The following is a 25590-nucleotide window of genomic DNA, read 5'->3' on the forward strand; positions in this document are numbered from 1 at the left end:
ATGGTGGTGGAGGTGGTGGTAATAATGGTGACAGTGGTGGTAGTTATGGTGATGGTGGTGGTAGTGATGCTGGTGGTGGTGGTGGTGGTGGTGATAGTGGTGGTGGTGACGGTGGTGGTAGCAATGGAGTTGCTGGTGACAGTGATCACTAAGCAGCCTCTGAAATGAAATAACTCTGGCCTTTTTGGGTCCCCACAGCCCCCCTGCAGGCCCTCTACCTGGAGGTGGTTCCTGTCATTGGCATCAACCAGGAGGTGAACCTCACAGCTGTGCTGCTTCCCTTGAACCCCAACCTCACCGTCTTCTACTGGTGGATCGGCCATAGCCTGCAGGTGCGCTGGCTTTGCCCCCGCTCAGCCCTTCTTCCCGCCGGCCCCCCACAAGGTGCACAGTAAAGCAGAGCACGGCCCCGGGTTTTCAGCAGAAGGAACCAGTGTAGGGCGCACTCCTCACCCTTGGGCCTCTCCTGGGGCAATTGAGAGGGACACAGCGCCCGTGGGTGCCTGTTCAGGGCCCATCTGCTCAATGGTGCCAGATGAGTCAGACTAGACCCTGCCTTTTCCTGGGAAAGAGCTGGGAACACGGTGGCTGACTTGAGTTGGGGGTGGTAGAAGTCACGGGGACGGGTAGGTGGGCTGCATGAGAGCTCCTGGAAAGGAGAGCATTTGCAGTGAGAGGCTCAGGGAAAGCTTTACAGAAGAAGAGGTCAAGGGGGCTCAGAAGCCTCACTCAGAGGCCTGGGTTATACTGTGTCTGCAGTGGGGAGCCACAGATAGTCCTTGAGCAGGAGAGAGTCCAAATTAGCAGAATGCCTGGACTGGGGGCAAGACCCAGTGAGGGGCATCTTCCATTCATTCAGCAAACAGCCCAGCACCACCAGGCAGGAAGCCCCCTACCAGCAACTGACCGCCCTGACACAGAGGCCCAGCAAGGGGAGGGGCTGTGGGCTCTGGATTATGTTTCTCTAGAATAGGGAGGGTCTGAGAAGTATCTCAGGGTCTGGGTTCAAGTCTCGGCTCTGCCACTTCCAGCTGAATGCTCCATACATGTCACTTCACCTGGCAGAACCTCCGCCTCCACATCCACACCTATGGGGGTGGCCTCTCCTGTCTCTGCGTCAACATGGCACCCCCCCCCCACCCCCACTGAGTGTGCACCATCCCCACAGCTGGGTCCTGAGCTGGGCACTGGCTTGGTGCCATGGATGACGGAGCCATGGCTCATCCACACAGCTGTGGCCATATGTGGGGATGGGAAGATCACATGGTCAGTGAGTGAAGGCCCAGCCCGGCAGCCACATCAGGCCTCCTAAATGCCTGTAGGGGGCGGGCCTGGAGAGCTGTCGAGAAGGAAGGGGGATGCTGGGATCTCATGTTCGTGCTGTGTTGGCTTACAACCAGGTGCCCACGAGGTCGGGGTTTCGAGACCAACCTGGCTAACATGGTGAAACCCTCTCTCTACTAAAAATATAAAAATTAACTGGGCATGGTGGTGCATATGTCTATAGGCCCAGCTACATGGGAGGCTGAGATGGGAGAATACTTGAACCCAGGAGGCAGAGGTTGCAGTAAGCCAAGATTGTGCCACTGCCCTCCAGCCTGGGCAACAGAACAAGACTCCGTCTCAAAAAAAAAAAAAAAAAGAACCAGCTGCCCGTCCCGTACCTCCCTGGGTGCTGCCACCACAGGACGTCCATAACAGGGCCATTTGCTGATGGGAACAAGGGGACAGCAATGCTCTCAGTGAGGCAGCGACCATAGGCCAGCGTCCCCCATGGCCGCTGCCTCACTCGGCCACACCCCTGAGCCCTGCTGTGTCCCTGCAGCCCCTCCTTTCCCTGGATAATTCTGTGACAACGCGGTTTTCGGACACTGGCGACGTGCGTGTGACGGTGCAGGCCGCCTGTGGGAACTCGGTGTTGCAGGACTCCAGGGTCCTCCGTGTGCTGGGTGAGTCCTTCCCGGGGTCTGGCGGCACGGCCTCTGCATCTCTGCTGCAGTCCAGGAGGCCAGGCCACGTGGGTCTCATAAGCCATGAATTTGCTGGTCACCCTGGGTGGCCCTGGGGTGGGGAGGGAGGGGCTGGATAAACACAGCCCTGCCCTGGCTGTGTGGCCTGGGCAAAGTCTCCCGGTCTCTCTGGCCTCAGTTTCCCCGTCTGTAAAATAAATACTGATAAATCCTGTGTCCCAAGACACTCATGGGACACAACACACCAGGGACAAGGTCACCCAGCAGCAAGACAGCCAGTTTTGGGCACGGGCTCTGCCTGCCTCCAGGGTCTCTGTCGTCTTGGCACCTCCGGCCGAGCCTGAGCATTGTCTCATGATTGCAGCATAAAGAGGATTCCTGTCTGTAGAAGCACTGGGCCTCCTTTTCTGAAGCTGCGTCCTTATTTATCTGTGGGAGATATTTACAATACCAATTGGTCCTAAGACTGAAGGAGACCCCCCCTTGTCAAGGAGGCAGATCTCATTGCCACCATCATCACAGCAATAAACCCTCATTTTGCTTTAAGAACAGCCTCTACTGTGGACAGCAGCCATCCGTTAAATATTTAGTTGGACAAGTGTACAGAGGGTTGGGCTGCCTACACAGGCGCCTCGTACCCTGGAGGAGGCTGCCCTTGGCTATTCATCATTCATTGCTGGGCTGGGAGCTTTGCAAAGGCCATCACCACCCTCACTGTAAGATGTTGGGTTTGCAGTTCTCAAAGCACTTGTCCCTTGAGTGCCTCAGCCCTGCACAGCCTCCTCCCACTTTACATGTGAGAAAACTGAGGCCTGAGAAGTAGAGAGGTTAAAATTTAGCTCTGAGGCCCCTGATGACTTTAAAAATGGGCTCTGAGCCATGGACCATGGGAAATGTGGGAGAAGGAGAAGAAGACAGGGCCCCTGCTCTCAAGGGACTCTTAATCTGGTGGGGGGACCAGCCAGTTGAAGTCCATGGATCCCTGATGGATGAGAGGCTGACCGCATAGGGTGTGTTCATCCTTGTGAGTCAAGGAGGCAAATCTCACAGAGCAGGCTCGGCGCACACCAGGCCTCCCTCCTGGGTCAGCGCGTCTTCGTCATCGTCACTGGCATCTTTGTCACTGCTGTTATAAGATGGCAGCCAGTGACATGGGTCCTGCCTGGGACAGACCACCACTGCTGGCATCCACGGAAGGAGTTGGTTTCCAAATATGAAATCAGGGCTGCTCTCGGTCTGCTTGAGAAGATGATGGGGCTGCTGGGCCCTGGGATCTGAATCAAGGGCCTCCTGGGACCATCCAGGGCATGTGGCTGCCCCTGATCCCCACCCTGGAGCCGTCTGAGCCAGGCTGTTCAGGACTGACCAGTCTCCCTTCTCTGCCTCTTTCCAGATCAATTTCAGGTCGTGCCTCTGCAGTTTTCCAAGGAGCTGGATGCCTACAACCCGAACACGCCTGAGTGGAGGGAAGACGTGGGCCTGGTGGTCACCCGGCTGCTCTCCAAGGTGTCCACCCAGAGCTTGGAGCCTCCCCAGCCCTGCGGCGCTTCTGGCATCCAGAGAAGCCCAAGGGCACCGGGGCACCCAGGGCAAGGAGAGACGGGTGGCACTGCCCCTGCACACGATGCTCTGGCCTTTGAGCTAGCTGCGGGTGTTGAAAGCTGTGGGTGGGGGGCGGGCGGCACTGCCCTCGTTCAGGGGGACCTGCAGCTGGAGCGCCACCTCACAGGGGAGGGACCACAGGCACCCTCCACACACACAGTCCAGGGATCACCTGCCGTTTGCGGGAGACCCCGCTGCTGTCCTCCAGTGCTCCAGAGTCTCTTTAAAGCAATTTTCCTTCATTCACTGAACTTCTCTTCTGGGCCAGACACGAAACAGAGAGAAGGACCCAGTGTGCCCACTGCCCTCAGGGAGCTCCTGGGAGGCAGACATCAGGGTGGGCTGTAGCACACCCACGGCCCTTGGCCGCCCTGTGAGAGAGGACCAGTCCTCTAGAGCCATCTGAGGCTGTCACAGGCTGAGGCCTCTCTAACTAGGCTCCCTTCTGTGAAGAATGCCGGTAAAAGGGTCCTGGGCACTGAAGGATGAATAGGGGTTTGCCAGATGGAAGTGTGTGGAACGGGACTATCCAGGAGGCAGAGGCACCTACATGAGCAGCGCCTATGGGTTGAGAGCGTTCTCTGTGGGTGTGCGGCCCTGGCTGGGCCTAGGGTGTTGGGGAGTGGGAAGGGAGAGGTGGCCGGAGTCAGTGGGGCCGGGTCACAGACCTGGAATGGTGTGGTCAAGAGCCTTGTCATGGAGGACATCAGCCAGGGAGGAAGGTGCTGGCTCACTCTAGTCATAGTCTGAAGAATGGACTGAGGGCCAGGCCTGGCCAAGGGGAGGCCAGTGTGAGGGCCTGAAGAGCAGGGCTGAGGGCCCTGGGCAGCTGGGTGCAGGAGGTAGCTCAGGGCACCCTGGGACCCTGGAACGATCCCCATGCCATGCAGGGGTCAGGAATGGCCTGCGGGACAGCTGTCCAGGACTCAGGCCAAGAAGGGAGACAGGGTGTTCCTGGGGGCCCCAGGGTGAGGCAGGGGATGAGGAAGACAAGCGGACCAAAGTGGCTGAACTCTTCCCGCAGGAGACCAGCGTCCCTCAGGAGCTGCTGGTGACCGTGCTGAAGCCGGGGCTGCCCACTTTGGCCGACCTTTACGTGCTCCTGCCCCCTCCCAGGCCCACGAGGAAGAGGAGCCTCTCGAGTGATAAGGTATGTCCTGTGGCCATTGGACTCCCAGGTCCTCCCTGCGCAGCCCAGGGCTCGGGCCATTTACAACAACCAGGGACGTCTCAGTGGCTCATGGCATAAAGGTGTCTTTCTTGCTGCATCAGTCTGACTCAGGGTGGCTAGACCTCGTCCACCTGTGGCTACACCCTCTGGAAGTCGCACAGCCTCTAAGGTCACTGCAGCAGTGTAGTTGGGGGGAGGGCACAGGCTGCACCACCTCCCAGGGGGACTTGCTCACTTCCTTTCCCGTGTCATTGGCTGGAGATGGTCACATGGCCCCAACCTGACTGCCAGGGGCACTGGGAAATGAGGGTAAGCACTGTCAGGGAGACACCCGAGGATATGGGTTTCAGGGCCGAGCAGAAGTCAGCCCCCATGCAGTTAGCAAATGTCTTTATTGCAAAGGACAGCTTCCAAATAGCCCTCATGGAGGGGATAAAAGACCTCCCATGTGACAGGTGTGGGAAGGGGACTCAAAGATGAACCAGAATCCCTTCACACCCACTAGGATGGCTAAAATTAAAAAGCAGACAATTTCAGGTATTGACAAGGAAGCAGAGAACTTGGAACCTCTCACGTTGCTGGTGGAAAGGGTTCAGTTGCTGGACAAAACAGGCTGGAAATTCCTCAATAAGTTATACCTAAGTTACCACATGACCCAACAAGTCCACTTATGGGTATATACCCAAGAGAAGCAAAAACATACACCCACAGTACATGGATTCACAGCAGCATTACTCATCGCAGCCAAAAAGTGCCCATCAGCTGCTGAAGAAACAAATTGTGGTCCAACCTTACAATGGAATATTCTTTGACCACCAAAAGGAATGAAGCCCTTGACACCTCTGACAACATGAACGAACCTTGAAAACATGATGCTAAGTGAAAGAGGCCAGTTGCAAAAGACCACGTAGTGTGTGATTCCATTCACATTAAATGCCCAGAACAGGCAAATCCGTAGAGACAGAAATAGATGAATGGTTGCCAGGGGCTGGGGGAGAGTGCATGGGGAGTTGCTGCTAAGGCTAGGGGATTCTTTGGGAGAGGATGAAAATGTGCAGGAATTAGATAGTGGTAATGCTTGCACAACTTAGGGAATATACTAAAATGCATTAAATTGTACACTTTAAAAGAGTAAATGTTACTATCAGTTTCTAAAAATGAACCAGAAGCTCACATAGCCTGCACTGGTCATGGAGACCGACGCTCACTCAGGTGATCTGGAAGGCATGGCCAGCGCAGGGGAAGGACAGTGCACACTCCAGCATGCCATGTGGTGCCACATCCCATTTTACAGACACGGGAAGTGAGGCTTGGTGAGGGCCACTGTCAGAAAGGACCAGAGGCGATCAAACAGCAGAAGCGCTTCTACACACTAACAGCAAGCTACCTGGAAAAGAAATCAAGAAAACGATCCCACTAACAATAGCATCAAAAATTAAAAGTAAAATAAACTACTTAGGAACAAATTGAACCAAGGACGTGAAAAACTTGTGAAAAACTTAGGAACAAATTAAACCAAGGAGGTGAAAAACATGTGCACTAAAAACCATAAAACACCAGTGAAAGAATTTGAAGACACAAATTGATGGAAAGATATCCTATGTTCGTGGATTAGAAGAATTTATATCATTAAGATGTCCATACTACATAAAGTGATGTACAGATTTAATGCAAGATCTATCAAAATTTCAATGAGATTTTTCACAGAAATAGAAAAAAAAATCCTAAAATTTGTATGAAACCACAAAAGGCCTGAAATAGCCAAAGCCATTTTGAGCAAAAAGAAAAAAGCTGGAAGCATCACAGTCCCTGGCTTCAAAATGCACTACAAAATTATAGTAATCCAAACAGCATGGTACTGGCATAAAAACAGACACGTAGACCCATGGAACAGAATAGAGAGCCCAGAAATAAATCCATACATGTACAGTCAATTGATTTTCAATAAAGCTGTCAAGAAGACACAATGGAGAAAAGAGAATATCTTCCATAAATATTGCTGGGAAACTGAATATCCACATGCAGAAGAATGCAATTAGATTCTTACACCCTCTACAAACTCCAGCTCAGAGTGGATTAAAGACAAATGTAAGACCTGAATCTGGAAAAACACTAAAAGAAAACATAGTGAAAAACTATGCATCAGTTTGAGCAATGCTGTTTTGCAGATGATCCCAAAAGTACATGCAACAAAGGCAAAAACAGACAAATGGGATGATGTCAAACCAAGAGACCCTTGCACAGCCAGAGAAACTATCAGCGGAGTGAAGAGATGACCCACAGAATCGGAGAAAAGATTCATGAAGCATACCTCTGACAAGGGGTTCACATCCAGAATACGTAAGAAACCCAACTCCATAGCCAGAAAACAAGTGACCCGATTAAAAAACGGGCAAAGGAGCCAAGTAGACATTTCTCAAAGGGAGACACACAAATGGCCAACAGGTATGTGAAAAACATGCTCACCATCTCGAACCGTCAGGGAAATGCTCATTAAAGCCACAGTGAGACATGGCCTCACACCTGTTAGAATGGCTATTGTCAAAATAGCAGAGTTGACCAGTGCTGTGAAAGGCGGCCGGGTCTCCGAGCCCACCCAGCCCTGGGTGATGACTCAGACCCAGGAAGTAGTGAGGGGGCCAGGAGGAAGTAAGAGGAGCAAGGAGGGAGCACTCCTCTGTGCCGGGCACCTCACACATTTGTCACGTCACGCAGATCCCGGAGGAGGATGCCCGTGGCCCACAAGGCTGACTGTCTTTTGGCCACTGCCCTCTCCAGCTATAGGTGCCCCTGACCCTGCATCCCTCACCCTACAACCCAGCACCACCTCCTGGGGTATCCCTCCCTCAGACAGGGGGTCTGATTCTCCTGTCCTGCCCTGTCTCATTCTCTTCTTGGTCTTCCACCTCCAGGAAGCCTTCCCCTGACCACCACTGGGGGATGGAGCCTCCTGGAGCACCCCTGCATTGCCCCAACTTGGCACACTCCGTGGCCTGTATCTCTTTTACATTCCCAACTAAAACAAGAGCTCGTGAAGGGCAGAACCATGTCTGGGTCACCTTTGTGTCCCGTCCATGGTTCTTGATGAAAGTTCCCTTGTGGGTGATTATTCCCATCGTACAAAGGAGGACACCGAGGCTCAGTGAGGCCAGGTGGCTCGCCCAGCCCCATGGCTCCAGAGGGTTCAAGCAGGACTCACACCTGTCCACCCAGCTCTCCCGTCTCCCTCTGGTGGATCCCAGAGCCACCCCCCAACTCTCCCCTACCTCTGGAAGATCCCACCAGATCCCCCTCCCTCTCCCCACCCCTCTGGTGGATCCCAGCAGACCTTGCTCCCCTCCCCGCCGGTGGAGGACACCCCCTCACTCTCTCCACCAGAGGAGGGCCCTTCTTCCCCTTACACCTATGGCAAACCCCTCCCCCACCCCCCATGGAGGACCCCCTCACTCTTCTTCTGGTAGAAGACCCCCCCAACACGTGGAGACCCCTCACTCCCCCCCTGGAGGAGGATCCCATACCCCTCCCCTTTTCACGGAGGACCCCCTCATGGAGGCCCCCCTCACTGTCCCCTCTGTGCTTGCAGAGGCTCGCCGCCATCCAGCAGGTGCTGAATGCACAGAAGATCAGCTTCCTCCTGCGAGGCGGAGTCCGGGTCCTGGTGGCCCTGAGAGACACAGGCACAGGTGAGCCCCTGGGAGCTCCCTGCAGAACAGGTGGAGGAGGCATCCAGGCCCTGGAGAAGGCATGTCCCTGCAAGGCCCTCGGGCAGATGGCACGTAGCCCCCTCCTGGTGGGTGTTCGCCTCTGATGGAACTGAGAACCCACCCAGGTCAGACCCGGGGCCCCACTCTCCTCCGCGGATGTCCCATGGAGCACTGCTCTTACCTGACACCCACGCCTCGGGTCTCAGATAATCTCTGCCCCTTTCCTGACCCACAGAGCTGTCTCCTCGGCCGTCAGTCATCCTTTCCCCTTTGGGGCAACAGCCTTTGCAGAAGCTGATGAGCTTTTCTCTGCTTTGTAAAGACACCATGCCCTTGAAACTTGGCAGGTTCACCCCACACCAGCATCAACATGGCCGGGGAGCTCTGCCCACAGCCTCCGTCCCCAGTGGGAGCCAGGTCGAGAGGCAGGGACTTCTCCAAGGCCACACAGGACGCACTCCTGGTCTTTTATGGCCTCTGGCCCCTCTCAGCCACATCAGGAGTGCTGGCCACAGGCATGGAGCAGCCTCCACACCAAAGAGGCTGGGGCAGGGACAGGCAGGGGACGGGCAGGGACAGGCAGGGGACAGGAAGGGGTTGAGCCGGGAATGGGCTGGGGAAGGGCTGGGGAGGGAATGGGAATGGGCTGAAGACAGGCAGGAAAGGGGCCAGGGACAGGCAGGGGACAAGCTGGGGATGGGCGGGGGACAGATGGGATGGGCTGGGGATGGGACGAGGATGTGTGGTGCCCGTGGCCCTCCACTGACAACTGCTTTGCTTGCAGGTGCTGAGCAGCTGGGCGGCGGCGGTGGCTACTGGGCGGTAGTGGTGCTGTTTGTCATCGGGCTCTTCGCGGCAGGAGCGTTCATCCTCTACAAGTTCAAAAGGCAAGGCCCTGCTCTGACCATGGGGCTTAGGCTGCCAGGCCCAACTCACTCAGGCAGATCTAGAAAAGGCCCCAGCAGGGCTTCAGAAGGGAGTGGTGACAGTTTGTGCCTGTGATGGGCTGCAGTGGGAGGTGCTTGCCTGGCTCTGTACCACCTGTGGGGTCTCTGGAAGAGACGGCCGCCACTCGCAACCCAGAGAGCATCGCGCACCCACTCCTCCACTCTGCCCGGGACATCCCAGCCATCGTCCCGTTCAGCTCCACCCACCTCACGGGGAGGACACTGCCCATCTCACAGATGAGGAAACTGGGCTCAGAGAGGTTAAGCGGTGTGCCCAAGGTCACACAGACGGCCAGACTCAGAGCTGGGACCTGACCCAGGCCCGCCCGCATCCCAGGCTTCCTCGGCCGCCCAACCATCCCTTCCCCCCTCTCGAGAGCGCTTGAGAGCTGCTGAGCTTCCTGCCAGGCGCTCCTGTGGGGTAGGGCTCTGGGTGTCCCCATGAGGCAGCTGCTTGTGCCGAGGCTGGGCTGAGGTGGCAAGAACAGTGTGTGTTTATTGGGAGGGGCTTTGGTACCTCTCTTTCCTTCTGAGCCTGTTCCCTGGCTGTGAAATGGGTGTGGTCCCCCCACGTTGGGACATGTCATGGCCACCCTACAGGGGCTGGACAACCTGAAGTTCCCTGGATGCTAAACCTGGAATGAGCAAAGTGACACAGCGGCATCACCAGACTCCTTCCCTGCAAACACGGCTCCTAGACTTGGCCCTATTGTTTCTCCCCTGCCTGCTGGTTCAGCTCCGGGGGCCTCAGTCTCCCCATCGGGGTCACCCTTGAGGACCATCAAAGGCTACAGCTCACCCCTTCCTTTTGACTTATTTGGAGGCTTGAGCCCTTCCCCGACACCAAACCCCAGACTTTCACGGGCCCTGGACTCCCCCAACCCCTCCTCCTGCCCTGGGTCTCACTGTTTTATGCGCTGCGGGTCTTTCGAGTAGTAGTTTCATGTGTACCCCCCACAGGCTGGCCCAGGCACTGGGACACAGCACTGACTGTCTGGGAGCGCATCCAGGAGCTCCTTACCCACCTTATTACTCAGTTCCACCCAAAGGGTTGGCCTGCAGCACTCAGAGCTGAACTGGAGAATCTGGGAGGACTTCCCTGAGGAAGTGACTTCTGGTGGGGATCCTGAAGGACGAATAGGAGTTTATGGGGCAAAGAAGTAGAACAAGGTCTGTCCTGTGGTCTTTCCCAAATTCCAAACTCAGAGAGGCACTGGCTTCCCAACAGGTGTATCCAGGGGTTCCATAGGCACTGCAAATTCAAATCAAACTCAGCATCCTCTTCCCCTAAAGCTGGTGCTGAGCAAATGACACTGTCCTCTGCCAGGTGCCCAGGCCAGGATCCCACCTCCTTCCCGTGTGCTCTCTCCCTAACCAGTATCCCATGGCCACTGCAAGTGGGATTTGTCACAGCAAGGAGGTGGCAGGGGCGGCCTTTGAGCCCGGGCTTTCAGGTCCTGAAGCCAGGCCCCTCACTGCCCTGGAAACAAAAGCAGCTGAAAGTTGGTGCTGACCAGCCCCAGGGCTGTGGCTCCAGGCTCTGGGAGCTTGAATGTATTGGGCATAGGCGGAAGTGCCCAATATACTTCGAGGCTCCATCTCACAACAGAGCAACGCCCCATTTAGCCCCAGCGGCCGGAGGCTTTAGGCTCTGGTGCAGCCTGCACCCCCGGGAGCTCCTGGCTTACTCACGGGCTGGGCTGGGCAGCACTGACAACCCGGTCAAAGCCGTCAGCCACCTGTCCCTGGGGCCCAGCAGGGGCTGGGCCCTCGTCTCTCGAGGCTCTAGACTGAGGGAGCAGGGCTGCTTTGAGCATTTTAATCCAGTGGTGAAGTGTTGCAGCCTGTAGGTGATACTGGCCACCTTCTGTCACCCTCAGAGCTAGTCACAGGTCCCGCCCCGCCCCATCCTGCCGTCAAAGTGTTTCCAGAGGGCTGGCGGTGTTCATCGACTGCATCGGAGAAAGTCCCCGTCTCCCGCTGAGTCTCAGTCCCCTCATCTGTGAAATGGGAGCCTGGCCCTGGGTTTCGATTGGACTAAGTGGGGTGTTGTGCATGAAGGAGCCTGGCCCACGGCGGGTCCTGAGCCTGGTCCCAGTGGAGGCAGCGGGGCTGTGCCCACCCTCTCCCTTTCCTCACTGGGAAATCGAGGACAGCACTTCCCCAGGACGCCTGGACGGGGCTCAGCAAGTGCCTCTAAGAGCTGGGCTGGCTCGTGCCTCCTGTGGGAATGTGTGCCCAGCCCAGTGGCAGGGTGGACAGGCGTAGGGGTTGGGGGGAAAGAGGATATAAGGCCCTTTCCCTGCAACACGCCCGTGCTTCGCTTCTCAGATACACAGTGATCACCCAATGTGTCAGGGCAGAGGGAATCCCAGGGCCCAGGGAGCACACAGGAGGGAGGGCTTCCTGGAGGAAGTGGCTTTGAGCAGAGATGGGGCAAGAGGCAAGACTTGGGACTGGGATAGGCACCTCTGGAGTGCTGTGGGCACCGTGCACCACACTCGATGTGGCCAGGCGGCCAGCAGAAGGCTCCAGGGATAGGCGGCCTGGGAAGCCGCCCCAATCTGAGCCGCCCTCGCCTCTGTCCAGCAGGAAACGGCCGGGCAGGACCGTGTACGCCCAAATGCACAACGAGAAGGAGCAGGAGATGACCAGCCCCGTGAGCCACAGTGAGGACGTCCAGGGCACTGCCCCGGGTGAGGAGTTTATAGATGATGATCTCGACTCGCAGACTCTAGGTAACGTCCGCCCCAAACCCACCCCACCCTCCCGCTGGCCAGCCCGCTGGGCCACTGCGGCCAGCAAAACGCACAGGACCCCGGTCCAGCAGACCTTGCTGGGTCAGTCGGGCCCACTGTGTCCCTCCATCTGATGAGGGGATGACGCGACCTCTCAGGGCTGCCCCCAGAGATGAAATCCAAGACCTGTGGACGCTGAGGGCCCCATCCCTGGCAATGACCAAACAGCCCCCGACAGCCCAGTCGAGGCAGGGAAAGGACGGGAAACAGGGCTGGCTTTGAAAGGAAGCCTGACTCTGGCCCTAGGGTGTGGGAGGCCTTTCCCAGACAGCCACTCCCTCAGCACTCCCAGTCCTCCCCTTCACTGCGGTGGTGATTTAGGGAACATCCCACACCTGGACCTGCGGCACCGCGCTTTACAGTTGACGAAGCATTTCCACGGATGCGATCATGCCCAGGGCGAGAAGACCAGTCAAGTCATCTACGACTGCACGACAAACCACCCACCTCAGCGGCAGCATCGTTTATGGCCGTTTTCTCTTCTTGTGTCTGGGAGCTGAGTGGGCTCAGCCGGGCTGCTCGCTGTCAGGGTCTCTCATGAGGCTGCAGTCAATAGCTGGTGCAGCGATCATCTAAAAGGCTGCCTCACTCAGATGGCCGGCAATTCATGCAGGCAGTCAGCTAACCCCTCACCTGGGCCATCGAGCGGGACACCTGCACATGGTCTCGCCGTGTGGCTTGGGCTTCCAGCGTGGCGGCTGACTTCCAAGAGCATGTGGAGTGAGGTGGCCAGGCAGGAGCCACACCCGCTTCAGGGCCTGGCCTTGAAGTCATACCCTGTCACTTGTGTCTTGCCCTGCCCATGTTTGAGGGGAGGGGGCACGGACTCCACCCCTCAGCTGCAGTCAGAGCGTGATGCCATCCAGCACAACAGGCACTACAGCTCCTCCTCTGGATGACGGGGTAAACTGAGGCCCAGGAGGCTCTGAGACCTGCCAGAGGGCTGGGAGCCTATGCCAGAGCCATGACACCAGCCCTATGTGCCGTGTCGGGCAAGTGCAGCCGGGCAGTGTGGGCACTTTCCATGCTTGTCTCAGCTGAGCAGCCAAGGAGGCAGGCTCTTCCCTAGGGCTGAGGACATGGAAGTGCAGGGACAGGGACTGTCCTTGCCCAAGGTCACAGCTAGTGGGGAACAGAGCTGGAACTCACGTCTTGGCAGACCCCAGGGACCCGGCTTCTCCCCTATGGTTCCTATTCTCTTTTAACAATCCCCGTCTGGGCCTGATTTTGTGATGATGTCGGCACACACCTCTCACCGTTGCTGGGGGGTTCTGCGGTAGCTTCCGGAGCAGAGGATGACACACAGGAAGCCACAGAGGTCTCGGCACCCCCAGCTGCTGCCACTGCTGTTCTGATGATCCAGCGTGGAGCGTCACTCACACCCTGCATCCAGGACGTCCTCAGAACGTGAGCAGCGGAAACCACTGTCCCTACTGTGCAAATTATTGAAAGTGAGGCTCAAAAAGGAGAAGTCGCTCACCCCGGCCTCGGCCAACCGCTGGCTGACCCTGGAGCCAGATCCCGGCCAGTCAGACTCCAAAGCCTGTGACCTTCACACTCTCTTGAGAGGGGTCAGGGCAGCCGAATGGACTGGCCACAGTCCCTCTCTGCCTCCCCTGCACTGTCTCCAGCCCCTCCCCAGGACTGTCTGCTCCAACCTCGGTGGGGGTCTCTTGTCTCCAGCATTGCCAGCCCAGGTGGGTTCCTCTTGGTGCGATGCATCCGTAGCCTTGGAAACATCACAGGAACCGTGTACTTCACTGAGCGCTCGCTCTGTGTCAGGCCCCAGCTCAGCGCCTCCCAGACACCATCTGACTTCCCTGAGGCAGACGTCGACATTGCGTCCACTGCACAGATGAGAAAGCTGAGGCTCAGAGCTGTCACTCAACCTCCCCAGGTCACTTAGTGACAGGAGGTGGAGCCAGGCTCAAGCCTGACTCCGTGGCTGTACAGCTGTGTGCCCCCAAAGGCCCCAGGCCATGGGTGAGCGGCCTACGACTCTGAAGACCCCTCCACTGGTCTTGCTCCTGCCAGGGCAGGAGGTGGTCTTGGAGCTCCCCCTCCTGCAGGCGGCGTCACCCCCACGCTCACCCCCGTGATGGAGGCAGCTGTGAGGTCCTGAGAGAACCCAGGCCTTCTCGAGTGGACAGAGGGCACAGGGTCTCAGGAAGACAGGGCTCGGCTCCCCAGCCCCCGACGGCTGTTTGCTTCCAAGCCCCTAAAGAGTAATGCTAGTGGGGTAGTAAGATTCGTGCAGCCAAGCCCTTGGTCCACGCCGCCCTTGCCAGTGCAGCAGCCACACTTCCCCGTCTAACCCACGACAGTGCTTTGAGGGGTGCAGTTGACCCTCACATTAGAGATGACGAAGCCAAGGCCCAGCCAGGTGAAGGATGGGCGAGGACTCAGACGAGGACTCAGGCGTGGCGGGGCTGTGCCGCGGGTGCTCCCAGCCGTGTCTCCCGGTGCCCTTGAGGTGGGACAGCTCTGGGTCCTGGGTCCTTGACCCGTCCCCTTGTCTCCTAACCAGCCCCCACCCGGGATGCCCGGACCACCCCTTGACGCTGACATCCCTATGCCCCCCTCTTTCCTACTCTCGCCTCCCGGGGCCTCGCCACTCTACGCCCTGCAGCGCCCACTGCCAGGAGGGGGCGGAGCCTCAGCCCTTCTCGCACCCCCTTGCTGCCGATGCCGGGGGCAACCCCCACGCAGGTCAGTGGCTGTGGCGGGCTGGGGCCGGCCTGGGCCTCACCTCTCAGGCCCTCTGGGGCCCACTGCTTGTGATGGCACCAAGAGAGTCCATTCCTCAGGCACCCACCTAGGAACCACGGAGACCCGCCTGCACCTGCACGGGCTAAAGGAACCCAGGGAGGCCCCACTGCACGTTGGCTCGAGGCGCTGGCTGAGGCCACCACCGTGGCCCCCGTGGCCCCGTCTCCAGCCCCGGCCGAGGGCTTGTGCTCACTGGACCTGCGTCTCTTCTGTTTCCTAGGCAACCACTCGGGCGTGGTCCTGAGCATCAACTCCCGAGAGATGCACAGCTACCTGGTGAGCTGATGCCGCCCCAGCATCCGTCGTTTCACCCACGGAGGGCACGGAACCACCAGTGAAGCCGGCGGCTGGACCGGCGCCCCTCAGAGACCTGCGGAAAGCCCCCTCCCCGAGTCGTCCCCACACCAGGCGACAGGCACCACCCCCTCTGATAAGTCGAAGCCCGCCCAGGCCCACGGGGGCCCACGGGACCCCCTGGACATGGCCCTGCCCCTATGGGACACCAGGCCTGACTCGGGCAGGTTCTACCCCCAGACCCCACACACGGCTGCCCCACGTGCTGTCACTCAGGCCGAGGCCTGACTTCTCTGGGCTGAGGCTGGTCATCCTGGACCCCACCCAGTACCTCGGGCTGCAAGAGCTGTGGACCCATTCAGACACTGTGTTGCGGGTTCACTTCCCCGCAGAGGCCGGAGCCTCCCTGACTTTGCTTCTTCACTCCCACCTGTGCGGCTGCCCAGTCCCTCTGTGGGAGTCCGAGAGCCAGGCCCTCCTAACGCCACACTGCCCTCCGGCTGGAAACTGCGGCTGTGTAAATGCCTCTCTAGGTAGCTGTTGGCGGTGGTGGGGGTGTCTCACTCTCTGTCTTTATAGCTGGTGGTAGCCACGGGGGTTGCTCTGTCAGAGCCCCGTACTCGGGAGCCCCTTTCCCTGAGTGCCCAGGGCGCCTCCTCTGCCCAGAGGGGCAGCAGCTCTCTCCCTGGTTCTCCCCAGGGCAGATGGGGTGGGGTGGGCTCAGGGCCCTGTGCCCATGGTTCCTCACTCCTGCCAGCAAGCAGCACCATCCTGCAGGCTTCTCCCACCTGATGGCTCTTCTCCCACCGTCCTGGGCTCTGGAAGGAGCCAGAAGCCCCCAGAAAGGTGGATGGTGGAGACGGCTCTGGATGCACGAGTTTTCTGCAGTTCCTTGTAGGCGTAGGGACCCCAGTGGAAACCCAGCTGGGAGAGGCTGAGGATGGCAGGGTTGGAAGGGCCATCAGGGTGCCCCTCATTTTCAAGAAGGGGAAACTGAGGCCCAGGGAGGAGAGTGACTGAAGGTCACAGCAGGGTCACAGCAGAGGTGGCCCTGAACCCAGCTCTCTGCTCCCCAGTGCCGTGAGGTCTCCATACCCCGCCCCCCCCAGTTTCCTAGAATCAGGGATGTTCGTGTAAGTCTACACATAGGAATATGGGGGGTGGAGGGTCACCTTTTGCCTTGAAATGAGAAGTCAGTAGCCCCTTCCTCCTCCCCATCCTCCCTCTTCTCTCTGGCAGGGCTCTCAGATGACCGTGGCCTCCCCTTCAGAAGGGGAGAACGCCAGAGCCCAGGCTGGTACGCGCTGGCTGGGGGTGAATCCGAATGAAGGTGCAGACGTTCTCCCATGCACCATGTCTGAGCTCGGGGGCATTACCCCATTTTCCCTAGAAAAGAAACATGGTCCATTAGAGGAGAAAGCCCAGGGGTGAATCTTCATGCCCCAAACAGTGCCCGGTGGGCAGGAGGCGCCTGCTCCTTGTTGAGTAAACCACCTGTGGAGATTGGAGCCTCATGTCCCTGGGTTGGGGGACGTCCAAGGCCACAGGACAAGGGGAGCACCCTGGGCTACACAGGCATGGAGGTGTCCCCAACCATGCTACCTGCCCCCCAGACCCAAAGCTCTCTCCCCATCCTGCCTGCCCACCTGGGGGTCTTGCGCCCCCTCCACCACCCCCGCCCCCACCAGAGGCGGCCCTGCAAGTTGTCCTCAAGGTCCTCCTGGAGATGGGATCCAGGACATGGGCCATGACTCTGGGACCTTGCCACAGCCCACACTCCCCTGCTTGCAGTCTGCAAGGACGCCTTTGCAGGGACTTTCATCCTGCTGGCCACCCCACTCACACCTGTCCCTGGCCAGCAGGCTGCCTGCGAGCGTCAGGCACACAGGGACAGCCATGGCGAGCACAGCGCAGGCCTGGGGCCCACAGGCAACATGGAACCCTGGGAACCGCCCTCCCCCTTAGCTCACAGTGCCTGCGGTAGCCACTCTAGGTCTCTGGCCTTCCTTGACCACTCGTTTAATTCTCTCAGCTGTTTGGGTAGGGTTCTTCCCCTTAGTTATTTGTGGTTTTCCTGTATTTTATGTTAATATTTCCATTAAGAACATTTTGGGCATGTGGACCCAAGCACCTGGGAAGGAGGTGGCATCTGATACAGTCTGATACGCTCCCATCTGTGTACCCATGGAGATCGAGGCGTGGGCCCGTGGCTGTCCCTGGTTGTAAATTCAAGGGTCTGCATATTTGACATTCAGGTAGACACGGTTACCTGGGAGCAAGGCCATCAGCTGCCATGCACATAACAAAGAGACAATGCATTCCTTCTTATTTTCCCTTTTTAAAAATCGATGAATCATTTGTGATGCTTTTAACAAAGATTAAATGAATTTGATCAGCTTTTGCCTTATTGTGAAGATACTTTCCTCACTTCCCGAAATGCACGTGGGCGCACACACAGGCCCCTAGGATCATAGTCCCAGAGGTGAGGTGGCTGAGGACCTTGTGCAAGGGACAAGGACCAGGCCCTACATGTTGGGATGTTGGGGGAGGCTGCACATGGCAGTGGCCTTCAAAGTAATGATCTCCCCGGTCGGCTCTCAAGCACTTTCACACATGTGGGCTCATTCTGTCACTCAAGGCCAGCAGCCAGCAGAAGGGGAACCAGAAGTGTCGGCCAATTTTCCAGAAGAGAAGCAGAGACCCCCAGAGGCTGAGGGCCTGGCGGTGGTGCAGCACAGTCCCACATCTGATGGGACTCCTTTATTTCTGAAACACCGTTTGCTTTAGTCTTTGAGTTGACAGAAGGAGGCATGGACTTGTCTATCCCAATTGATGCTTCAGCCTCAAAAACTGTGCGTTCACCATAGCTAGCGACCGAGTGTCCACACCTTCTCTGAAACTTCAACTGTAATAGCTGGAAAAGAACACTCTTTCTTCTCACTCTTGTCTTACATGATTAGAGAGAGAGAGAGAGAGAGAGATGGATGAACATACTTTCCAGATGTGTTCACATTCGCTAAGTGGTCCCCAAGCCATTTCTGGGAAGAATGAGGTTGCAATTGCCTAGTGGCTGCTCAGGGGGAGACAGCTGGCAAGGGGCTGACAGCAGATGCCCTGGCATCCCAGTGAGCCTCTGCTGAGAAGCCCTTTTCCCGGGAACCGTTGTCCCAAATATGGTCAACTTGCACGTGAAAGTATTTTAAGAGCGGTAATAAAACAAGGCATTCTTTTCACAGCGTGGAGTGATGGCGATTCTGTTTTTGCCTTGCACACAAGTCAGCGCAGGGTGGGGAGCAGGGAATTGCCTCCAGGTGTGACTGCTGAACCATGTCCAGTTTGCGGGGATGAAATAGACCCACTAAGGTGCGGTAGAGCGGCACCCCTCAAACACACACACACACACACACACACACACACATCCACCTCCTCCTCTGGGCCATGACATGTTCTTGTGGAGTAAAAACTGTGGTTTTCAGCATCAACTTCCTGCCAGATCTGATGCCTCTTTGAACTTGTGCCAGGCCCTGGGCTCGGCTCAGGGCCTGGGGCAGCGAATGGATGCGACCAGGCCCCTGGGCCTTGAAGGAGACTCAGGCTGGGTGAGGTGGACGAGGACTGCACAGCCCAACCAGGGAGGACCTGGCCCAGCTAAAAATCCCCAGTCCAAAGCCACGATTGAGCCGGGCACAGGCTGAGTGGAAGAGCTCGTGAGAAGATGGAAAGGAGCTGGATGCCCAGGGTTGGTGCAGTGCAGAGGCCAGCAAGGGGTGTGTGTGTGTGCTTGTGTGTGACCAGGGACAAAGAGAAAAGAGTGTGAACACAGCAGTGTATTTCGGAGCCCTTTACATGTGACCATTTTAAGACCATTCGGAGCCCTTTACATGTGACCTGGCTGACTGCCAGGACTCAGGGAGGAAGTGAGAATCTCTCAGCCACTCTGTTTGACAATTTCCATTCCCACTTCAGTGCGCCAGACTCTGTGAGTGTCTTCTCCCTGGGAAAAGCTAGTGGGTGTGGTGAAGGCTTCATGCTCCCACAGCATCCATCTGGAACCTTTGCTGGAATGATCTCCCCAGCTGGGGGCAGGAGGCCATGTCTAGACAATGGGAAGGACCATGATGGAGCTAACGAAGATGTCACCTGTTTGGATGACGGAGCTAATAGAGGCGTCACCTGTTCGGATGACAGAGCTAACAGGTGTCACCCTTTCAGATGATGGAGCTAAGGGAGGCATCACCTATTCAGATGGCAGAGCTAACGACGGTGTCACCTGTTCAAGTGATGGAGCTAACGAAGATGTCACCTGTTTGGATGACGGAGCTAATGGAGGCGTCACCTGTTCGGATGACAGAGCTCACGGAGGTGTCACCTTTTCAGATGACTGTTCGGATGACAGAGCTAATGGAGGCGTCACCTTTTCAGACGATGGAGCTAAGGGAAGCATCACCTGTTCAGATGACAGAGCTAACGAAAGCGTCACCTGTTCAAGTGATGGAGCTAACGGAGGCGTCACCTGTTCAGATGACAGCAGCAAAGCATGCCCATTGGCTCTGCATTTGTAACATGCCACACGATGCTGTTTGGCCTCTTCTCCAATCTGAGCTTCATGTAGACAGGGCAGGTACAAGCAGCCAGGTCACAGATGAGGAGACCAAGACATCCCAGGTGGCTGGGAAGGGGACAACAACTTTTAACTAAAATATGGGGCATTGCTTGAAAGCTCCAGCTAAACCCCAAATTTGAGGTAGCCTTGAATTTAGTGTCCAGAGTCATTTGGGAAACAACACATCTCAAAGGAACAGAGAGAAACATGCGATGTCATGGACATGTTGTATCATGTAACATGTATCACGACATGTTGTATCACCTCAAAGATCCGACATGCTCATTCCTTTGGTTCAATGGGGGAAACAGAAATGCCCGATGATGGAAGATTCCGACAGTCAATCACAGTGGCTGCTCCTGAGGCCTCCTTGCAGCAGGGGAGTTGGCCACCAGGGCCTTGGGGCGGCTCTCGGAGAAGGGGCTGGGGAAGGAGCATTCTGTGTGTCCAGCAGGCCCAGAGAAAGGCAGCCACCTCATTTCTCAGTCACGTGGTCCCAGAGGCCCCTTTCTGTGGCACACCCGTGACCTCTCCAGAGGACTCCCCAGCAGTTCCAGCCCCAGCACGCAGGGATGTGCCCCGGGAAGGCACTGTGAGGACGCTGCTTCTGAGGCTGCTGTCAAGACCGGCACCCATTTCCGCGGGGATTTGTGCAAAATCAGGATTGGTGGCCAAGAAGAAGTGGCCGCTGGCATCCAGAGCCACTGGGCACTCCCAGCGGTGCCTGGGCTTTTCCCCGTCCCACACACACAGTGTCACCGAGCACCAACGTAAGACAAGGCCGCTCCACGATGAAGATGAGTCAAGACAAAAGTGAGACCACCGTGCAATCAGACCACACAGGAACATCGTCCAGCCCCTCAGAAATGTGTAGACACCTCTCCCTGCTGAGATGGGCGAGGGCTGCTGTGCCACTGGCCGGGCTTCTGCCTCCCCTGAGTCACCCCTCCCTCTAGCTAGAGAAGATTGATTGAGACACCAGATCCCAGCATGACCCCGCCTCCTCACAGCCCCCAATCCAGAGCCAAGCCCGGCTTCCTTGAGTCCCCTGCCAAATCGCCTCCCACTGCCCACACCTGACAATCATCAGGCCCTTCTCACCCCGCTGAGACGCCCAGGTTCTCCTCGCTGCACTGAGTGATAACCCAGCTTGCTCTGCTACAGGTGAGCTCCGGGGGTCCCAGGCTGGGAGGCACTGACAAGAGTCCTCTTTCAGTGGGGTGGGGTGGCACTGGGGAGGAACCAGTGTCTGTACGTGGGCAGCGCAGACCCACTCAGCAGGAGTAGCCGGATGGAAACCCACGCCAGCCCAAGCTCAGTTCTGACAAAAGCCGGGGAGACGCAGCCACCTCTGCACACGTGGGTTTGGGGAGGGGGGTTCCCTGACTTCCCCACCCGTCCTAGCCACACCCAGAGTCCTTAGGCAGGAAAACGTGGCATGAGCCTGGGGCTGCTGGAATGATTGCCAAGCACTGCCATTTCCAACAGGGCTTGGTGGCAATGGCACTTCACAGCTGTCCCCAGCCTCTGCTGGGCCTGGCATGTTCCCATCCACCGGGACGTCTGCTGCAGCCTGCACAGCCTGGGGGCTTTTTGCAGTTGAGTGAGTTCAGACTTGCCAGTTCCAGGCTCTCAGTGGCACCAGCCCAGGCATTTAATAATGTGTGCCCAGGACCCAAGGCCAGTTCTCCCCTGGGGCCACACTGCCTGGTCTAGGAACTGAGAAACCAGGTGGTCAGAGGCCCCGTGACCTGACACGGGCAAGAACAGGAGGGAGCAGGCCTGGGTGAGAAATTAAAACTTCTCTTTTGGAGTCGTTAAGCTGGGGGCACCTGCCTGTCGGATGCCTATGTTCTCCAGAGCCATTGGCTGCGTGAGTGTGGCCCTCGGTGGGGAGAGGTCTGAGCTGAGAAGGAGCAGCTACCCTGCAGAGAGGGTGCCCAGGGGAGAATGTGGCATCCAGGGGGCGGTGAAGCCACACTGCCGAGTGAGGGGTGCTCACAGGCTGCAGAGAAGCTGAGTGGATGATCCGGCCAGACGAGGCCTTCGGGGGCACGAGGACAGAGATGGCTCAGGGCGGGTGGAGGGAATCGCAGAAGGTGGGGGAGAAGACAGCCAGCATACATGATAACACTATCTAGAAGTTTCTCATAACTCAGGAGCAGAGAATTGGGGCAGCGGCTGGGAGTGTGTGGCTGCGGATGGTTTTGGGAAGAGAGTGGTGCGTTGGAGGAGACTGACCCAGTAGACATGGAGAGACAGGTGGTGCAGGAGGGGGCGGGCCTATCCCAGAGCAGGTCCTGGAGGCGCCAGTGGCACAGAGCCCGCAAACAAGCAGAGGGGCTGGCCAAGGCAGAAGCAGGAGCTGCATCCCTCGGAATAGGCCCAGGAAGGCGGAAGCAGAGGCTGCACCCCTCAGAACAGGGGCCCAGGAAGCATTGAGTCAGTGGTTTCTCTTCAGACGGCTCTTGTGTTCTCAGGAAAGTGAGAAGCACCAGCGTTGCTGAAAGTGAGGCGGGAGGGGGCCGAGGAAGCAGGAGGAGGTGTGAAATTATCATTAGGAAAAGTGAGAAAATGGATAGACCAAGGGAGGTAATAAAATTGCCGCAGGGTGAAGCCTCCACTGGAGATTTGGGTCACAGGGTTTAATGCAAAGCCTTCAGTGTGGCTCTGTTTCTCCCAGCCACAGTCCACCACTCAGGTACAGGGGCAGGTGGGTGTCCTCAGGTCCCAAAACTGTGGCAGCAGCTCCAGACTCAACACCTTCTTCTCATAAAGAGACACTGATCAGGTCACACGGCCATCCCAAAAAGAATCCCTGTGGCTCACTGTCTTACTCTAAAATCACATGCTCCCCCAACCCTCTAAGCCACAGGTAGGGCCTCACCCTGGCAGCTGAGAAACAGGAAGAGTGCTTCCATGCATAGACTAGGGAGGCAAGACAGCCAGGGCGCCAAGTGACAGACAGCCGCCACGTGGCTCTGCACTTGGGACAAGGAACAACTACAAAATGCAGCCAGAAATAAATGCTCCGGTGACCTGGGTTTAAAACCAGATGGTAGGATCAGGGATGACCCCATCTCAATCCCAGGGATCTCAGGTGGCATCAGTTAAAAACCAGACGGTGGGATCAGGGATGACCCCGTCTCAGTCCCGGAGGTCTCGGGTGGGATGGGTTTAAAATCAGACGGTGGGATTGGGGACGACCCTGTCTCAATGCCAGAGGTAGATGCAAGGTGATGGCCTGCTGCATACAGAGGTTTGTCTGGGGACCTTGCACGCCAGGCTGCTTTCACGATGAGAGCAGAAAAGAAGGGCTTGATCAGCTCTACGAATACAGCAGGCAGGAGACAGGACACAGCTTGTGAACTGGAAAACGCCTGGTCTGAAGGGAGCCCTCCTCATTTGGGGATAAGTAACTCGAACGAAAAACAACCACAGTACCGAGGGGCCAGGAAAATAACCCCACAGTCTAAGGCAGCTGGAAGTCTGCCCCGTGGATTCGGAGAAAAGACACGCTGTGTGGAAAAGAGTGTATTAAAGGCAGCTGGAGAGAATTTCGGAAATTATATGCATTTTGCCTTGATGTAAAATGTAAGAAAATATGCCCTCTTTGAAACAAGATAGTACAAATCTGCAGGCTGAGTAGAAAGGAAAGTCATTGAAGTAAGAGGAGCAAGGAAAGCACTAATGTAGGAGCAGAATTAAAATGTGCACGAAAGAGACGGCAGAGAGGACGAGGCAAAACTGTGTCACCATCAAGTAAGACTGATGAAGTATCTCTAAGACGGGCAGAGGAGTGAGGAATAGAGAAAGTAAAAGATATGTAAAAGACTGCATGAGCTCAGCAGTAAAAACCAGGCATTCTGGGAATAAGTCAACATAAACTGAGCTGAAAAATATCTGCTTGCAGATTAAAGAGGCTTACACGGTAATAGGCAAAAGTCCATCCTATAAACATTCCAGAATTTGAAAGATAAAGATTTAAAAATCTACAGGCTTCTAAGCAGAATAAACAGAGCGCTTACGAGGGAATAGCAGGTAGGGCTGAGGGTCCTCCACGGTTCTGAATTACCAGAAGACCACTGTAGAGGGATATGGAGAGGAAAAGTCTGTGGCTCAGTTTCAGTCTCTGTTACTCATTTGTAAGGGAAACAGAAGGATTTGTATGCATTTAAAAATGTATGATGCATGCACCTCCCAAGAAAGGAAAAAAAACCTCAAAGATATCCTCTTATCCATCAAGGGGTGATTCAAATGCAAGCACTTCAGTAAGAGGGCATTTGGAGGGTATGAAAGGATTGTAGTAGCATAAACACTGCTAAACAGTGTTCACCTAAATAAATGTGTGAGTAAAATATAGTAAAAGTTAAAAATCCCTGTGCACGGCTCTGAAACCAAAAGAGGTTTGATACTTGTTTTGAGACAACTGCAAGATGAGATTTAGGTAATTATATGGATTCCACATGGCTTCTGACCAGAAATCCCCACATGATGACTGCAGGGTTGCTGGGCATTTCTCTCTCACCGCGCACGCTGCTGTGTCTGTTGTCAACTCGGCATTGCTTATGTGTCCTCTGAAGTTCTCTTCATGCAAAGGAGACCCTGAGAATTTTATTTCTCAGAACCGACTTCCCCGTGTTTCAGGAGTAAAATCAGCCAAATAAGAGGCGTCAGTGTTGATGCCAACAGCAGACAGGAAGGAGAGGCCACTGTTCACAGAGGCAGTTACAAATAGGCGCGTGGACAGGAGCAAGGGTGGATGTAGCTCAGGAGAGCCCTTGTGAACCATTTACTTTGCCGTTACAAACTGAACTGGCTCCTGGAAATTTCCAAGCAGTTCCTGAGATTTGCAGCCCCTTCTAGTGAAGTTGTTGGGAGCACCCTCGTGAGTGAACAGGATTTTCATGGCAGCTCTCCAGCCCTTCTCTTTTCCAGCCCTTGCAATGGTTGCGTAAGCCTTGAATTCCCTTTATTAAGTCGTTCCTAGTTGGAATAACCACAGCAGCTTCTAGATTCCTGACCAAAGCTGACTGACTTAGTATTTGGGATTTAGCACATTTGTCTCTTACCAAGGCTTCTAGAGAATCTGCAGTTTTCTCCTCACCAGGCCCAATTGATGTCATATCATGGAGGCAGTGGGTCAGCATCGTGTTCTATGTAACAGTGAGACAGGCATCCCTGGAGACTGAGAGAGCTGGAGCGCTGATGTTGACCTGAGCAGGAGCTGTAAAGGTGCGCTGCTATTCCTGACAGGTGAAAGCTACTTGCTTATGGTGTTAGTACTAATAGGTAGAGAATCATACTTCATCACCACCGAACGCCTTGAGAGGTGTTCACCAGCTGATCTGCACACCAGGCACCAGGAACTGTGTTTATTTCAGTGAAACTGACCACATCTGGAACTGAAGCTGCCATTGCAATCACCACCTTCAAAGTTCACGCTCAGTCTTTTACCTAGGAGAAACAGAAGTGTTTATGGAGATGCAATAGAAATCACCACCTGTATTAGGCTGTGCTCACATTACTATAAAGAAATGCCTGAGACTGTGTAATTTATAAGAAAGAGGTTTAATGGGCTCACGGTTCGGCAGGCTGTACAGAGTGCACGGTGGCATCTGCTTCTGGGGAGGCCTCAGGAAGCTTCTAATCATGGCAGAAGTTAAAGGGGGAGCAGGCACATCACATGGAGGAAAAAAAAAGCAAGAGAGAGGGGGTGGGGAGGTGCTGCA

General features: G+C 56.1%; 1 protein-coding gene across 1 annotated transcript in view; it reads left to right on the plus strand.

Moving 5' to 3' along the window:
• The window catches only part of SORCS2 (sortilin-related VPS10 domain containing receptor 2), a 408600-nt gene extending 392019 nt beyond the window's left edge, over positions 1–16581 (plus strand). Inside the window, exons 23-30 of the mRNA XM_012002189.1 lie at positions 199–332; positions 1826–1949; positions 3364–3476; positions 4597–4722; positions 8327–8426; positions 9232–9334; positions 11987–12090; positions 15182–16581. Coding sequence (XP_011857579.1) covers positions 199–332; positions 1826–1949; positions 3364–3476; positions 4597–4722; positions 8327–8426; positions 9232–9334; positions 11987–12090; positions 15182–15246 — 869 coding nt within the window. The 3' untranslated portion in view covers positions 15247–16581. The remainder of the gene's footprint in view (positions 1–198; positions 333–1825; positions 1950–3363; positions 3477–4596; positions 4723–8326; positions 8427–9231; positions 9335–11986; positions 12091–15181) is intronic.
• The last annotated feature ends 9009 nt before the right edge of the window (positions 16582–25590 follow it).

The sequence above is a fragment of the Mandrillus leucophaeus genome, unplaced genomic scaffold (assembly GCF_000951045.1).
Source record: "Mandrillus leucophaeus isolate KB7577 unplaced genomic scaffold, Mleu.le_1.0 Scaffold68, whole genome shotgun sequence".
In the NCBI taxonomy this organism is placed as follows: Eukaryota; Metazoa; Chordata; class Mammalia; order Primates; family Cercopithecidae; genus Mandrillus; species Mandrillus leucophaeus.